General features: G+C 32.1%; 2 protein-coding genes across 5 annotated transcripts; one reads left to right on the forward strand and one right to left on the reverse strand.

Annotated features, from left to right (window-relative positions):
- The first annotated feature begins 114 nt into the window (after positions 1 to 114).
- On the forward strand, positions 115 to 13,746 carry LOC118446776 (uncharacterized). 3 transcript variants are annotated; one of them, XM_035877814.2, is made up of 9 exons: positions 115 to 394; positions 8,004 to 8,459; positions 8,549 to 10,269; positions 10,373 to 10,858; positions 11,191 to 11,365; positions 11,442 to 11,890; positions 11,982 to 12,348; positions 12,443 to 12,773; positions 12,855 to 13,746. In XM_035877814.2, exons 1-9 carry the CDS (start codon positions 262 to 264, stop codon positions 13,099 to 13,101), a joined length of 4,365 nt encoding a protein of 1,454 aa, XP_035733707.2. In that variant the 5' UTR covers positions 115 to 261; the 3' UTR covers positions 13,102 to 13,746. The 3 variants fall into 3 exon arrangements, with proteins under 3 accessions (XP_035733707.2, XP_035733709.2, XP_035733710.2); XM_035877816.2 differs by having other exon boundaries at positions 11,215 to 11,365; XM_035877817.2 differs by lacking the exon at positions 115 to 394 and adding an exon at positions 2,476 to 2,509.
- Positions 1,162 to 7,465, reverse strand: LOC118446779 (uncharacterized). 2 transcript variants are annotated; one of them, XM_035877825.2, is made up of 13 exons: positions 6,994 to 7,465; positions 6,778 to 6,881; positions 6,246 to 6,316; positions 6,060 to 6,179; positions 5,517 to 5,646; positions 4,249 to 4,482; positions 3,150 to 3,238; positions 2,912 to 3,034; positions 2,479 to 2,816; positions 2,240 to 2,399; positions 2,011 to 2,137; positions 1,755 to 1,928; positions 1,162 to 1,557 (listed from the first exon to the last, which is right to left on the reverse strand). In XM_035877825.2, the coding sequence occupies exons 1-13, from the start codon at positions 7,275 to 7,277 to the stop codon at positions 1,370 to 1,372; spliced, it is 2,142 nt and encodes a 713-aa protein (XP_035733718.2). In that variant the 5' UTR covers positions 7,278 to 7,465; the 3' UTR covers positions 1,162 to 1,369. The 2 variants fall into 2 exon arrangements, with proteins under 2 accessions (XP_035733718.2, XP_085512274.1); XM_085656148.1 differs by lacking the exons at positions 6,778 to 6,881; positions 6,994 to 7,465 and adding an exon at positions 6,380 to 6,468 and having other exon boundaries at positions 1,163 to 1,557.

The following is a 13,746-nucleotide window of genomic DNA, read 5'->3' on the forward strand; positions in this document are numbered from 1 at the left end:
GTAAAGAGTACATAGATTTTCCGCTTTTGTGACAGAGGTTCTCAAAGTCAAATTTTATTAGTTCACTTTCCCCCCTCCATAAAGAATCTTAACATTTATGCTCGCTCGTGACGTGAACATGTGTTTGCGTAGTGTGAATGTGCTCTCGCAATCTTACTGTAATCTTTGAGTAGGAGACGTGTTTATAACATTTAATAAAGCATCGTAATGGAAGATTGGTTAATAGTTTGTGTAATGCATCTTTAATAATAAAAATATAATATGAGTGGAACGTCGCGCAAAGTGAAAAATCCATTGCTCTCAGCAGCTGGTATGGGATCACCTTTTGAATATTATTCGGAAAATGCTCTACTTGTACCAGTTACACCTGCAACACCTGCAGTACTTAGAGACGGTGAGTTTATACGTAAATAATATAAACCTGGGTGGGGCTTGATTTTAAAAATTAAATATTGTTTTGGTAAACGTTCTTTCTATATGTATGAGAGTATAGAAACAAAACAATACATATAGCTTTAATCTTAATAATAACATTTTTTATACGAGTCTTCTTAGATCCTATACTTCCATTTCATTTCCTTTACTTTGTCGTCGCATATGCGAAACATTTATACAACATGGAATCCACGTTACACGGTCGATATGGTAGATACCTAACATGATTTTCTTCACTGTTCACATTTAGGGAATGAGAGCAGTGTAATTATAAGTGAAGTAAGAATTTAAAGAATCTAGTACACCTTTATGTAAGATTTTCAGTTGTTTTTATAGAAAATTATGTGAATCATTCATTAATCCATAGGATTTTGACGTATAGACATTCAAAATGGTATGTTCATACATAAGAGAAAAATTATTTAATATGATTATTACAATACTCTCATTTGCATTAATTTTACTATTATATATATAATTTAATATTTGTTGAATGATGATCATACAATGTATTGTCAAGATTTGTCATTGTTTCTTTTTTATTATTTTGTTAATCGCAGAATGATATATATTTTTTTTTATTTCGCAATCTTACTATATTTCTTTGTTAAAATAAATTCTGATTCTGATTCTTTTTTTTTTTTTTTGGTAAAATTACTTTTTTTTATCATTTAATTTTAAACTTATTGGTTGAAAATTTTATTATTCAAAAAAAAAAGTACTGTTTAAAAATGAGTTTCATATGAATTAGTGTTAATCACTTTTGAAAATTAATTAGACAAAATGATATAATTATAAAGGTCTACTTAATTAATCGGTCTCGAATTTTTTCGCTTGACAAAAGACAATTTTGATTCTAGTGTTTGTCTATAAATAATTAGAAATTAGTATTATATAATGTAGAATTACGCAAGCTTCAATTAACAGTAAGAAATCAGAAGCTAGTTCTTTCTGCTCGCGCGGGTGCTCGTGAACCGTATCTTTGTGTGTAAGGCAAATCGTGACTCTTTCTTTTACGTACACAAAAAACTATAATTACAATAATTAAAATTATTAATAGAAGAATTAATAATGCACCGACCGTAATAGCTGCTATTTCTCCTTCGGATAAATTATTCCATGCTGAAAGAAAAAAAAATTAGTAGTAAAAACTGAAAATTAATAGAAAGAGAGAGAGAGAGAGAGAGAGAGAGAGAGAGAGAGAGAGAGAGAGAGAAAACGTCATGAGATCTTCAATTTTATTACTTGGAAAATTTGAAAAAAATTCATTTTTCGTGAAACTATCGATAATAGTTATTGATTTTAAAATCGAGATTTACCTGTAACGTCTATGGTATATGTATTATAATTATTTTTTAAATCGGTTGCTGTAATCTTTGCCTGAGTTGAACAACAAGTAGCTGAATAATAAAATGTTACAGGATTTCGAGTGCCACTTATAAAATCTGTACGTGGATATATTTCGTTCGGAGATGATTTTACGTTTTTGAGACCTAAACATTTGTAAGTTTTCAATTAAATATAGATAAATATAAATTAATCTTATTTCAATAAATCTTTGATTAAATTTCTTACCAGATTCAGAATCTTGAATTCTAATGTCGACACTCCAACGAGATTTCGTACATTTTTCCTTACTCAATTTTCCCGCGCAATTATTGTTGAACATATATTCGATCGCAGGCTTTGTATCGTCTACGATCTAAGAAAATATACTTGATAGTTCGATCGAATTACTTTTATCCTAATATAGTATAATTTTCATTGAGACTTGACACATTAAATTTGATATCAAAGATCTTACGTTTGGAAAGTTGCCTTCAACGTAAAGATAGACTGATTTCTCCATTATTTCTGAACCTTGCACGTATAATGTTAGAGTATTGATAACATCTTGACTAGTTCCTCTTGGTACTTCGACATCGACGAACACATTAATCGTACGACCAGCAAAAATCCATGTGCTAGCATAAAGTATTATATATTAGTAACATTTAGTATTTATGATTAGACAATCGTAGGAAACAAAATGACAAGACTTACAAAATCGGTTGAATGTTAAAAACTATCAGAGGTAAGCTTCGAACTTTGAAATCACATCTGATCGTTTGATAATGATTATTCGTTACATCGAAAACTATTCTATGAATAGTTCCTGGTCTCACAAAAAGATTACTATTTTCATTCAACTTTACGATTATCCTTCTCTTTTCTTCTTTTTCATCATCACCTAATCGTGCAAATTCATTTAAATGTTCCTGTTTGTTAATATTTTTCATCACATTCGAGACATTGACATTCGTCTGTTGCACACCGTCATTCTCAAAAATGATCTTACTCGATCGATCATTGAACGATTTCAATTGGATCTTCTCATTTTCCTAAAGGAAATATGATTTTTTTTGTATAGAGAACATTTACGAGATCAAATATTATAAATAAATTAATATAATAGTAATATATATCATTGTCGTACTTCAATTTGTATCGATGATAACGCATCATGAAAATTTTCCACGTCCTTTTCAATCTCGTTTCGTTTATTTCTAGTCTCTGAAAATTCTGACGATTCATCGTTCAAAATAATTAATCGACTAGCCTATAATAAAATGTCAATAATTTTATTCTTCAAGTATTCTTTAATTTTTTTACGTTTAATTTTTTTTTTCTTTATTTTTTTATTTTTTTATTTTTTTTGTTTTTTTTCTTCATACCTCTGAAGGTTCATCGAAGACTTCGACGTTATCGAATCTACTTTGAGTTTCTTCGTAACTCGTATTCGAGACGATACGATATTCCGAATCTGTTGATGAAATTGAAATGAAGTTGATAAAAGAAAAAGAAGTATGAATCTCTTTTTCTCTTGACTAAAAATAATTAGAGAAGAAAAAAAGCTAATAAATGAGTAAAAAAGAAAAGAGAGAGAAAGAGAGAGAGAGAGAGAGAGAGAAAGATCGTGCGTCAGGTCTGTGCGAGCTAGCAGCGGCCAAAGGGCAGCTCGCCGCATCATATTCGATTTCGTGTTGTTGCACAATATTCACCGTATCTCGCGAACTAGAAGCCAAAGCTTTGCCAGTTGTCAGTTGATTCTCGTTGCGTTACAAGGAAATTTTTAGCGCGATCTACTACATTAAAAATCTTTTATGTAAGTACACATGTATATACATTCGTTGTGCTTACGCATCTGTTTCGAGCTATCAACTACCGCAACATTTCGCTCGTAAATCGATTTATTGTGTGTCTCTTTATGTGTTTCCTCCGTATAACAAGATAAACTTATCGAAGTTTAGTCAATATTGTCTTTTTTCTCGAGATCCATCATTTTTTTTTCTTTCTTTCTTTCTTTTTTAATCTACGATTAATCACAGTTTTCAATGCAATTATATAAATTATTTAATAAGTAATTAGATATAATAATAATTAAATAAAGGATAAACCTGAAACTTTTTAGATGATTTTAAAAATCAATTACTCTTTTTTTTTTTTTTTTTTTTTGAAACTTTTTAGGCTACTTTTTTTTCGAATTGAGATAATACGATATTGACCAGATTTTTTTTTCCATCAAGGTCATATCTATAAATTATATACGAAGGTATATGAGAACGTTATACGAAGTTAATAAGATTATTCGACTAACAACGAAACGTGGACGAATCACCGATCTCGCAACTATATCGATTATACTCCACTTATGTATGCCTCTCTCTCTCTCTCTCTCTCTCTCTCTCTCTCTCTCTCTCTCTCTCTCTCTTTCTCTCCCTTTCTACGTTTCTCTGGAGAATTAAATAAACATAATTTATTGCACATTAGTACCTGTATCATTATGATGCCACATCAAGCTTCTATCTTCATCAAGCTTCAAATCCTTTTTATCAATCTTTCTTTTAATTTTTTTCACTAGAAAAGAATATTTCGAAGCTCCCTCCCCAGTGAGTTTCAAGAACCAACCACCCGGTGGAGCGTTAAGCGCCACGATTTCCATCTCGTCTGTGTCGTTTTTTCGTGCCAACAATAACGTTATTGGCGCAGTATTATACCATTCGTTGCCTGTTATTTAAAACAGTAAAACGAATGTTTACGATCGACTTGAAGGTTACGTTAGTGAATTCGTTCGAACTCGTTTCGATTTAAATTTCAATCGTTAGAATTTCGCTAAATTGTCCTTGAATTTTTTTATATAAGTAAAAAGAATCATGCTAGTTATGATCAATAAAATAGCACGGGCAAGATCAAATAAAATGTTGTCCGTTTTGTTTACCGATGGGAATAATAGATAATGTGATGATAGTGTTGTTGTTGATGTTGTGTTGTTGGTGTTGTTGTTCACAGTGATGATAGTGTTGATGATAACGTAAAAAGAATGAATTGTGTGAAACGCGATAAAGACACGTCGCTAGTCAATATCATCTCTCAATTTTAGCACGAGATTGCAGCACGAGGTTGACCACGAAAGTAGAAACCGTGTTGCGTGGTTTCGGCCAAGGCAATCATCGGTTTCCTCGGGTTGCATTTCGATGCAGTATTTTTTTCTCTCTCTCTCTCTAATAGCTAACGAGGTTACGATGTCAAAATATAAAAGAAACGTGTTTACTTAAATTGGTTTTTTTTTTTTTTTTTTTTTTTTTTTTTTACTAATTATGACGACGAACTTTTTTTCCGTTTTATACGAAAACTTTTCATTTAATTTACTATATTATTACTATGTATAGTTAGCCAAGAAGCCTTAAATAAACAATAAAGATCTCGATATGCATGAAAACGTACGATTATTATTATTCATACTCAGTGATTATTTTCAGTTTTCTCGTTGGAATTTTCTTAACTATACCCGTTAGATATCGCGTAATGGTGTTTCGGTGAACAACACGAATTGGCACGAAAAACCGAGTTTAGTTTATTATAATCACGAGTTTTCGTATTTTGATGAACGTCATCGGTTATTTTTGTATTACGTTGGAAACGATTACGTTAGATTAGAACGTAACATGTGTTTTACAAATGAAACATTTTTTGTTTCAAAAAACACGTAAATATATTTCTTCGTTGCTTAACATCATAATCAAAATGATAATTTATCTTACCAATTGGTATTTCAATACCAATGCAGGATAAATTTCCATTCACTACGATATGAATTTCGATTGTCGATTTATTTACTTCGAATTTGATTTCCTCATATCCACTGGAATTTATTCTTTGGATTAATTCTTTCTAGAAATAAAATAAATATATTTGAGAAACAATGATTTATTAATTGATTAATCCTAATTAATTTCAAATTAATGCAATCTCAAGATAAAATTTCAAATTGTGCAGATCTTAAAATAATTTCTATTTGTGCCCTTGAGATGCGCCACAGCCCCGGGCACTTTTGAACAGCTGTTCATTTATACAGAATGAACAATTTTGACTCGAAAAACAAAATACTTTATATTCATTGAAGGACATCATATCAATAATAATTAGTAAGGTTTGAAAACTCATTTACAATTCTATCATTATAACAAAAAAAAAACTCATGAATCATGTAATGAGCAAATTATTTTAATCGAGCTTAAAATTGATCTGAAGTGTCCTACAAACCCCGCAAATACAATTAGAGTTGATACAATTTACAAACTTACTTCGGGAGTAAAATCCGCATTGTCGTTATAGTTATCGATTATTACTGGATTAAAAAACTTCTCTCGATAATTAGATGTCTCATTGTTCTTCATGTCGTCGCAATAGAGATCAAAGTGAATCTGAAAAAAATACTCGATGAGTTTACGAATGTTAAATATTGTTCAAACGAGAGTAATCACTTATACCTTGCAATTCTTATTGAAAATCTTTTCCCTTTTTTCAGCTTTGCTCATTTCACTTACTCTTAGGAAATTATCTACAATTTTAAAAAGGAAATATTAAAAAAATTAACGGTAACAACAAAAGCTTTTCGATTTACCATTAAACTTATTCTTCTTTTTTCTTTCTTTGTTCTTTTTTTTTTTTTTTTTTTCTTTTCTTTTCTTTTTGCGATAACACACTTTCTTATTCTAAATATACATACAATGATGCAGTTTTTTGTTTTTGTGTAATATCTTATCGTATTTCTATTTTACGTAACTTACTCATACTACATGTTCATGATAAACTAAATAATGCGTATGTTTTCAACAGATAATCGCGTCATTCATGTTGTTGAATATAAAAAAAAATGAAAGAATTACTATTTTGAAACATCATAATATCGACTATCATTATGACGATAGTTACGTGAATATGCGTATTCATTATTTTTCTTTAGAAATGATCTTTTATATACGTTTTAAAAGATATCGTTAGAATTATTAAAAATCTTACCCGTTGTTTGTTTTACAAATTTTGTGGATTTATCGATGAGGTTGATGCGAAGAAAAGGATCTTTTTCCTTTTTGACCTGAAGTAGCTCATTTGTCAAACAATACCTTCGAAACATATACATTATACATACATTTTTTAACAAATTATATTCTTTATATATTATCTATGTCTATTATTTTTTTATTAATAAAATTAAAATGTGAATGTTACAAATACCTGAAATTATAATTATCTTTGAAAGATAATAATTTTGTTTGAATTATACAACCTATGTCCTTAAAAATACCAATAGTCCTGTTACCCCAGAATGTTTCAATTTCGATATCCAATGGTTTTCGTTGATAAATTTCTTGAGGAAAAGTTTCTCTCTCGACTTTATCATTTTTTATCGGCACTTCTTTTTCAATGAGAATAATTTCTCTCACGTTATCATCGGCACTATAACAATCGTGAAATAAACAAAATATTAATAAAATTATATTAACGATTGACGATTCCATCGAGATGACTTCTCACTAACAAGCTAAACGAAAAACTCTTCGTAAAAATTGAACGACTTGCTTATAAAGTTTCACTTTTGTTCGTTTACAAAAGGGTAATACTTTTGCGATAAGGTAGATATATACGTAAAAGTAAATCTGGGCGTAGACGAGAGTATCATTGCACAATTATCCGTAGTTCTTCCTTCTTGTTGATCCTCCGAATCGATGACGTCAAATTCGTATGTTCGAATAGGTGCACTCAGGATTTATCTATGTTGATGAAACAATTCTTTCGCTTATGAGAGGATGATGTAGAAAAGGAAAGTGAAGAGAAGAAAAAAAAAATAACTAGCCTATCTTTTGACAGAGTATTATCTTTTTCATTGGAGACTTACGTCCATTGTATCCTGTCCAATATTGACAATACGTGAATAACATATCTAAGAATTCAATCGTAGGTATATATTTAGGCTAGTGATAGTAAAAAATATATGAAATATAAAATGTTAAAAAGATCTTAAGGAATATTAAAAAATTCTTTTGACAAGTTATGAATTATATATGCGAATATCGAAAGTAGATAAAAAACATATGAGAAATGAATTTCAGCGAGCAAAGTGATGATCACTTTTTCCAAATGGAACGCTTTTACTTTGAGGAAAGTTGAGAATGGTATAGTATGATCTAACGTTCATTTTCTTTTTTTTCTTTTTTTTTTTTTTTTTTTTTTTTATATATATATAGATACTGAGCTAGACAACTTCGTGGGACAGGAGTCTAATCAGTCTCAGGACTCTTCAGCGAGGCGGACAATTACGAAGAACGAATTAGAACTTAAGAATTCTCTAAGTTCAGAGGAGTCAAAGGTGTCGACGAATCAGCCAGCGAAACAAGGTTACTTCACATCGATTCTCTCGTCTTTACCGAACTTGTCCTTGTCTTCGACCAAACCTGATTCCTCGGGAAATCGAGGGAATCAAAGAGTCGAAGTCGCTACTGACAAACAGGATACAAATTCTTACGGTGTATCTCAAAATCGCCATGGTTCATTACCGGAAACGTCGTCGTTCTTAGCGGTTAATCCTCACGATCCTTACGGTGGAAACCAATCAGGATCTGGTGAGGTTAATGTAGGAGTGACAACTTTTGTAGCTCCTCCACAACCAACTCTTCCACCGACTGTACCGATTTCAACAGGCGGTAAATTTTAAGTTCCGACATTTTTACTTATATTTTTTATTAATTTAAGAACGTCTTTATGGATGAATCATTCATAAATTTATTTTCAGGTCCAGTTTCTTATCGACTTGGCAATCAGCGACGTTTAAAATACGCTCCACCTCCTGACTTAACATCAAACACTACGAAACAATATTCGAATCCATCTGTACAAGCTCTGCTATCATCTTCAAACGTACCAGCACCGTCAAGTATATTAAATCCAAATGCAGTGACAATTGAACAGCAGGTTTCGAACAGTAGCCCTCCACCATCGCAAACTTCTGTAATCTCTCCTTCGGAACAGCTCGTAACACCGGAACAACTTTCACGAAGTACGTCCCTTCATGGGTCGTTTAGATCCAGTCCTTCGACAATAGGAGCATTTAACAATTCTAGCGTGGCTTCTCAAAGTCAAAATTCTTTCGGTGAAAGTTCTTTTACAACCGGCCCACCCGGACATCCAGTTTCTTCATCGAGGTCGATACCTCCACGAAATTTAGATCCCGCCACACCTCAAAATACTCCGGCTAACGCTTCTTCTTCTTCTTTTGGTTTTTATATCAATCAGCCGGATTCATTTATGCGACCTGGATCAACATCTGAGAAAGAGCAAGAACCCACGGACAATAGATATATCAATCAAGATATTTATAAGCCAGGATCGGCCAATACAACTTTGGATATTTCAAAGACACAATCGCTTGTATCTCCGTTAATTAACACGTTCAGACCTATTTCAGCAGCTAAAGTGACAGAAAAATTAGAACATTTCTTGGCTGAGCAAAAGGAAGGATCACCATCCGGTGCTTCGTCGGATTTTTCTTCCGAAGTAACTAATATAACATCACAAATTGGAACTGAAGTAAAGACTCCTACCGATTTGCAAAGTATACTTCAATCTTCTAGTAAATCAAACGAGGATTTGAATAAAATAAAATCGAGCGACGAATTATCGAACGTCGATTTATCTTTATCCGATGTACCTTTGAATAAAAACTCCTTCGATAATTTTAATTCATCTGTAAATACTCAAGATTTTAAAGCAATACAAAATATTACGTTGGACACACAAACTAATAAATTAGATCCAATCCCTCAAGAACAATTTAATCAGACGCAATCATTGTCTACTTTACCTTTGGACAATGTTTTCCTAGAGAAAACATCGGAATCAACTGTAAATGTAAATCTTGGACCAATTCAAGAAGAATCCAAATCAAGTTCCGAATCCGTTGGTCCATCTTTAAGTGCGTTTTTTGAACCAGTAAACAATAAAACAAACTATCCTTCGTTTCATCCTCAACAAAGTGATAACGGTATAAATTTTAATAAAGTATCAAATATCGATCCATATAAGAAACAAGAATATCCTACTTTTAATCAACAATCAACAAATACTACATTAGCAATTCCCCAACCAATTTGGAACCCTAATCAAAACAATTCAGCACACGACGATCAAGTTCCACAACCTCCTCAATTTTATAATCCTGCACAGTTAATGGGCGAAGCTTACAAATATCAATATCCTGGAAGTATATATGTACCAACGACCGATTCTGTATTCAATAGTCAAACGCACACATTTGTTGCTCAATCTTCGAAATCGGAAGAATCTCGAAACGTTGTTCCCAATAACGATTTTATATATGCACAACTTTCGCATTCTATGGCTACAACAATACCGGAATCTACAGGGTCTGCTACACTTAGTCCAATTCAATTAACAGCAAGTCCATTAAGTGGTCGTACGACACCAGACGGTATACCTCAGAGTCTTCAAAACTTGGTAAATTATTTTTTTTTTTTTTTTTTTTTTTTTTTTTTACGAAAATTATAGAAAAAATACTTTTGTTTTATCTATGATAATAATTAATCATATTGACTTGCAGGCTCTTGGTATTCCAACAGGACGAATGCAGTACAGAGCGATATATCATCACTGGTTCTATCGTAAGGAGGTGGAAAATAAAGTACTATGGCTTCCGTTTTCTATGCAGGATAGTTTGCGACTGGAAGATGTACACAATTCTAGTGAGATCACTACTGAGACTACAGTAGCTACCGATGGTGGTCGTTATGACGTAGATATTCTCAGACGTCAAAGGTCTCCTGTTTACTGGACGGGACCTTCGAGCGAAGTGAGAAGATGTTCTTGGTTTTACAAAGGACCGTCAGAATCGAGATATATCCCTTACGAGGAGAGTATAGCCGCGAAGCTTGAAGAAGAATATAAACATGCTTGTATCACGCTTTCTTGGAATCGACGGATCGATCTAAATAATGGGGAATATATTATTTTTCATAGTGCAAACGTACAAATGCATTACTTACAACCAAATTCTCCAGATGCTAGTGCCTCTTGGTCTACTACCACTGTATGTATTTCTTAATTTTTTTTTTCTTTTTTTTTTTTTCTTTTATATACACTACAATTGCGACAAGAACAAAAAACATTTAGTACGTTATACATTACACATTACTATATGTGCGTGTACGTGTCGCTATTTAGCTTACACACAAACATTCGTTATTATTAAAAAAAAAAAAACATTGCTTTACTTTATAAGCTTCTGCAATATCATTATATTTTTATTTCTTTTCTCTTGTGTTATTTATTATGCACACAAAGTCTTATTTTTATTATTCTTGTATTGGAGAATAACGCACGCATGGTTTTGTTTGAAGTATTTAATCGTAATTTCTGCAGGACTCAGAGGACGGATATTTGCAGGGTGGAGGTGCTAGACCACGAGTAATTAAAAGAGGTGTCGATGAATTTACTATAGACGAAGGTGAACCAGAAAAAGTCGATCATCTTCTTTTCTTGGTTCATGGTATAGGAAGTGTCTGTGATTTAAAATTTAGAACCGTCGAAGAAGTTGGTTGGTATTAAAGAACTAGTAAATCTGTTAGAATCGAATAGTATACATTCTACATTGATTTTATTTTGTATTTTAGTTGACGAGTTCCGTAGTATATCATTGCAATTAGTGCAATCACATTACCGCACTGCCAGCGAACAAGGAGTCGTAAATAGAGTAGAAGTTTTACCAATTTCATGGCATACAACTTTACATTCTGATACTGGGATTGATAAAAAGTTAAAGGCTATTACTTTGGAAAGTATACCAAAGTTACGACATTTTACAAATGATACTTTGCTCGATATACTTTTCTACACTAGTCCGATATATTGTCAAACGATTATGCAAACGGTTGGAAACGAGTTGAATAGATTGTATATATTATTCAAGGAACGAAATCAAGACTTCAAAGGGGAAGTTTATTTGGGTGGTCATTCTTTGGGTAGTTTGATAATGTTTGATTTATTGTGTCATCAGAAACCTCTGGCGGCAGAGGAGGTTGAAGGGGAAAAAGATGCCGAAGTTAACAGTGAGACAGGAGTGGTAAATTTTATCGATGATATTGAATTAATGATTTATAAAAAGCTTTTTATCGTCATTTATTTACTTATTTTTTCTTTTTTTCTTTTTGTAGGAAAATGAAAATATTGGTCCTATACAACCATTGCCAGCACCGATTTTAAAAAGGCGTCTCAGTAAAAAAATTAGTTATGTAATGGGTGCTGCTGGAACTGGACAACCTTATATACATTATCCTCAATTAAACTTTCATCCACGTGCTTTCTTTGCTTTCGGTAGTCCAATTGGTATGTTCGTAACGGTTCGAGGCATCGATACGCTTGGGGAAAACTTCGTCTTACCCACTTGTCCAGCTTTCTTCAATATATTCCATCCATTTGACCCGGTTGCTTATAGAGTGGAGTCTCTCATTAATCCAGAAGCTCATAAATATCGGCCCATGTTAATACCACATCATAAAGGCAGGAAGAGAATGCATTTGGGTAGGTGACAATTAAATTTCTCCAAGTAAAAATTATAGTGCCATGATATATACTGTGAATTAAATCTTATTAACAGTAAGCTGATTCATTTTAGAATTGAAAGAGACGATGGCACGAGTGGGAGCTGATCTGAAACAGAAATTAATCGATTCCGTTAGGAATACGTGGAATTCCGTTTATCAACTCGCACACTTTCATAAACCAGATAATAATACTCTCGAGCGAGAGATCGATAAAGTCGTCGAGGAACAATTACAGCAGTCACCGAGTATGCCAGAACAACAGAATAATGGTGATGATGGTGGCGATGATATAAAAATAGGAAATTTGAATGGTGGTCGACGTATAGATTACGTTCTCCAAGAAGCACCATTCGAATATATCAATGAGTATATTTTTGCTTTAACGAGTCACGTTTGTTATTGGTTAGTACAGAAATACGTCGAGTTCTTTTTTTAATACCATCTCAAGAATATTTTTTATAATCATTATTCTTTTCATTTTAGGGAATCCGAAGATACTATGTTAATGATATTAAAAGAAATTTATGGATCGATGGGTATACAAACTGATGCTCAACTTCCTCAACAAACTTTATCTATTGAACGACCACCACCATCTTTGTCATCGTCAACTTCTGGCTCTGTTAAAAACGATTCAACGGTACCTGTAATAGGCATAGATCCTACAGCACCTATTTCCAATAAATCCATTGGACCACCACCTACAACTGGTTTCGTGAGAAAATCGTGATTAACACCAAATTATCATACTTCGAGATACTTTATTGAGAATCCTAACAGTAAGGTCTTTAAATGATGTTAGATAAATTTGGGAATTGCTATATGTGGAATCGATGTTGACATTGTATCCATCATTGATAAAGAGTTCAACATTGAAATATCGAAAGAGATCATCAATGAAATGTCGTGCCGATAATCAATCTAATCGTGTCCTAAACATCGTTACACTAATGTTATATTTTTAGAATCAAATTAGATAATATAATTTTATGATACGTACGGGTTGTACATAAGATATTTCAACTATTAAAATTAAGCTTTTATATCGAGAAATTTTTAACACATAGACGTCGAATTTGTGATTATAGAGAGAAAGAATATACGTGTATATACATTCGTATGACCGTCTGTGTGTATGTTTGAGAGAATATCTAAAAAAAAAGATTTTCAACGAAAAAAAAAAAATCATAACGGGATAAAAGATAAAATGTTGTTTTATATATAAATAAGATTCATAAATGTACATGTAGTTAATAGCTAAGATAAACTTTTACAAAATTTCAAACTTGCGCTCTGCGACAGGTTCAATTTTCATTGGACTTATCTCGTGTTCGCAATTAAGTCTTTTAATAAATTACTGTATTCTTTTATATAA

This window comes from Vespa mandarinia, chromosome 3, assembly GCF_050613455.1.
Source record: "Vespa mandarinia isolate Hongniang chromosome 3, ASM5061345v1, whole genome shotgun sequence".
NCBI classification, from domain to species: Eukaryota; Metazoa; Arthropoda; class Insecta; order Hymenoptera; family Vespidae; genus Vespa; species Vespa mandarinia.

What these genes read in the sequence shown, in the direction of transcription:
- LOC118446779 (XM_035877825.2), bottom strand. Translation starts at nt 7,277, where the DNA reads ATGGAATCGTCAATCGTTAATATAATTTTATTAATATTTTGTTTATTT. An exon ending in AAAGATAATTATAATTTCAG is followed by an intron (nt 6,882 to 6,993) that starts GTATTTGTAACA and finishes TATGTTTCGAAG; the next exon opens with GTATTGTTTGACAAATGAGC. An exon ending in TTTTCAATAAGAATTGCAAG is followed by an intron (nt 6,180 to 6,245) that starts GTATAAGTGATT and finishes TATTTTTTTCAG; the next exon opens with ATTCACTTTGATCTCTATTG.
- LOC118446776 (XM_035877814.2), top strand. Translation starts at nt 262, where the DNA reads ATGAGTGGAACGTCGCGCAAAGTGAAAAATCCATTGCTCTCAGCAGCT. An exon ending in TTAACAGTGAGACAGGAGTG is followed by an intron (nt 11,891 to 11,981) that starts GTAAATTTTATC and finishes TTCTTTTTGTAG; the next exon opens with GAAAATGAAAATATTGGTCC. An exon ending in ACGAGTCACGTTTGTTATTG is followed by an intron (nt 12,774 to 12,854) that starts GTTAGTACAGAA and finishes TTTTCATTTTAG; the next exon opens with GGAATCCGAAGATACTATGT.